We start from the raw sequence: 2,559 nt of genomic DNA, 5'->3' as shown, positions 1-2,559 counted from the left end.
GCCGGCTGGGCGGAGAGCTTTGTCCCAAGGCTTTTCTGCCTCAGGTGCTGGGAAGGCCCTTGGCAATGGTGTCCTGGCACTCGGCTGTCAGGGAAGAGGTAAGGGAGACCTCTGACGCTTGGCTATTCAGGTGGTGGAAGTTCAGGAAAGTTTGGTTTGAGGTGGGGTTTTTCCTGGCTAGTCACTTGCAGCCTCTCGGAGGTCGGTGTTTCAGCAGCAGCTGTGCCACATGATGATGCTCGCTGAGCACTGAACATGGGGAGGCCCCTGTGGGGCACATGACCCCACCTGGGGTGCTGCACTACCTGGGGCTCCTGTGCTGGGCTGTGGGCTCAGAGCGATGGGTGTGCAGGTTTGGGGTCAGTTTGTTTCCAAAGCCCTGCCTGTGCCTTGTGTAACATCTTTGCTGCTTGGTTTTGGTTCATTGGGGCTGTGTAGTAAGGCATGGGGCTTTAAACCATTTAAACACAGTGTGTAGATGGAAAAAAAGCTGTGTTCTAGCACATGAGTATTTTAAGGGAAATGAAGGTGGTATTATCTAATAAAAGTGTAGCTAGCTGTAGAGGCTCATTAGGGGAATATGTATTGTATTGTGTTAGGCTTTAATCAGCAAGATTTTCTACATTAATGACCCCAGGTGGCTTTCAGAAGAGGTCAGAGAGGCACTACCAGGGTAGTGGAGGAAGTGCTGGGTAAATGGGCACAGGGCTGTGCAGCCATGTGTACAGCACATCTTACGTGGGGATGAGAAAAGGCTGAGTGGGAATAGGCTCTGGAGGTGGTTTCTCGGAGCAGCTTTGGCCTGCTTTGGCTGTACTGGTCACTGTCAAGTCCCTTCTGCTCTGGTGGGAGAAGCCAGGCAGCCCTGAGGTAGGGAAATGAGGATTAGTGCAGGTCTTGTGTGGTAAAAGGTTGGTTGCTCTCTGCTGCTACCTCTGTGGCAAGAGTCAAAGTGCAGGTTCTGGGCAATTCAGTGGCTTGCCTTTCCCCTGCGTGGCCTGACTGGGCAGCTTGCCTGCTGAGCAGTGATGAGTTGATGTGCCCTTACCTGGCTCCAAGGGGTGTAATGTGGGGACATTACAGAGCTGCAGAGGCCACATCCCTGACTTCCTGCTCTGGCTGCTGTGTCCTTAAGCAAAGGCTTCCTCTTCTCTGCAGAGTATGAAACTGAAATGGACAGAAGGTTTGAGCTGGAACCAGGGACTCTCTTTCCAGGCCTCAAAAAGGTAAGAGGGGTGACTGGTACCAGCATGTTTTATTTTGTGGCAATAATGCTAACATCATATCTTCATACGCCTTGTTCACCTAAGCTTTTAATGTGGCTTCAGAGGTTTGTAGTAACTTTGCAGATTTGGGTATTCAGAGTTAATTGTAGTCTGTTGGTTTCTAATGAGGAAAAGAGACTTGCTGGTTTTGTCCAGGTCTAGAGAGTTGTAACCAATGTTTTGTTTCTTTTCTTGATCTCTGGCTTCAGGTTTCTCCATTGAGAAATCACTGGGTGGTTTGGATAATGCTTAACATCTATGAACATGCATCATCCTCTTGGTTGGCCTGTGGTCCAACATATAGAACAGATTTTTGAGGCATAAGTGCCTAAAGAAATGTAACTGGTTTTAGAAAAACTAAGAAACTACTTTAGCCCAAACCAAGAAACAGCCCCACTGCTACCCCCTTGCTTGCTTTTGGCCTAACATCCTTTTGAAGAAGTGCAACTAATGCACACAACTAATATTGAGGATTACTTGTACAAGACCAGGAACACATCTGTGGAAGTACTTTGATGTTTAGACACACTACTGCTGACAGGAGACCCTTGACACGTGCTTTCAAGGAGGCCATAAAGGAATTGTGAAGGTGAACTTCTACTGAGGCTCTGTACAGGACATGGGACTACCTGCTGATGCCTTTTACCTAATTTGGATAGAAACTTCATCTCACAGGAATCTCCAGCTGACCTGACTTCATCTGATCTCACTTAGGCTTTGCTGAAACAGGGACTGAAACTCCCCTTTCAACAGCCTGCCTTTTCACCTGAGGTTTCTGTTTTTCAAGGCAGAGCAGGGTTGCTCCTCAGATCCCTCAGGAGAGGTGAGGGGGGTGTGCAGGCAAGGCAGTGCTTTGCTTCTCTGTCACCATTCTTAACTCTGTCAAGCCTTTGAAGAAAAGTTGAAAAAAAGAAATTCACAGCTCAACTGACTTAAGTATAGTCCAAAACAGTTGTGTTTTTTTTTTTTTCCTTCACTTTCTAAAGTGAAGTCTTAAAACCTGGGCAAGATACCTGCTCAGAGACAATGTATCTTTGAGCAGCAGGTATTTGTGTTTTGCAGCGCTGGGCGCACAGGGGATGGATCCACCTAACATGTGGCCTCTGAAAGTTAATCTTGTAATGGTTTGAAAGCAAACCAGTGAGAGACTCCAAGTCAGAAATACAATTTAATAGGAAAAATAAAAATAAATGCAATAATACAAAGAAAAAAACACAGAGTCAGAATACAACCTGACACTCTGTAGTTAGGGTGGTGGTAGCAGTCCAGATGAAGCAGTGATCTCATAGAAAAG

At 46.7% G+C, this 2,559-nt stretch overlaps 1 protein-coding gene across 1 annotated transcript in view; it reads left to right on the top strand.

The window, feature by feature from the left end:
* Positions 1-1,158: 1,158 nt before the first annotated feature.
* The window catches only part of HHAT (hedgehog acyltransferase), a gene marked incomplete at both ends in the record, with an annotated part of 18,209 nt that continues 16,808 nt past the window's right edge, over positions 1,159-2,559 (top strand). Inside the window, one exon of the mRNA XM_008942948.1 lies at positions 1,159-1,226. Coding sequence (XP_008941196.1) covers positions 1,159-1,226 — 68 coding nt within the window. The remainder of the gene's footprint in view (positions 1,227-2,559) is intronic.

The sequence above is a fragment of the Merops nubicus genome, unplaced genomic scaffold (assembly GCF_000691845.1).
Source record: "Merops nubicus isolate BGI_N331 unplaced genomic scaffold, ASM69184v1 scaffold7046, whole genome shotgun sequence".
NCBI lineage: Eukaryota > Metazoa > Chordata > Aves > Coraciiformes > Meropidae > Merops > Merops nubicus.
The sequence above is the reverse complement of the archived record's forward strand: the minus strand, read 5'-3'. Positions and strand labels throughout refer to the sequence as shown.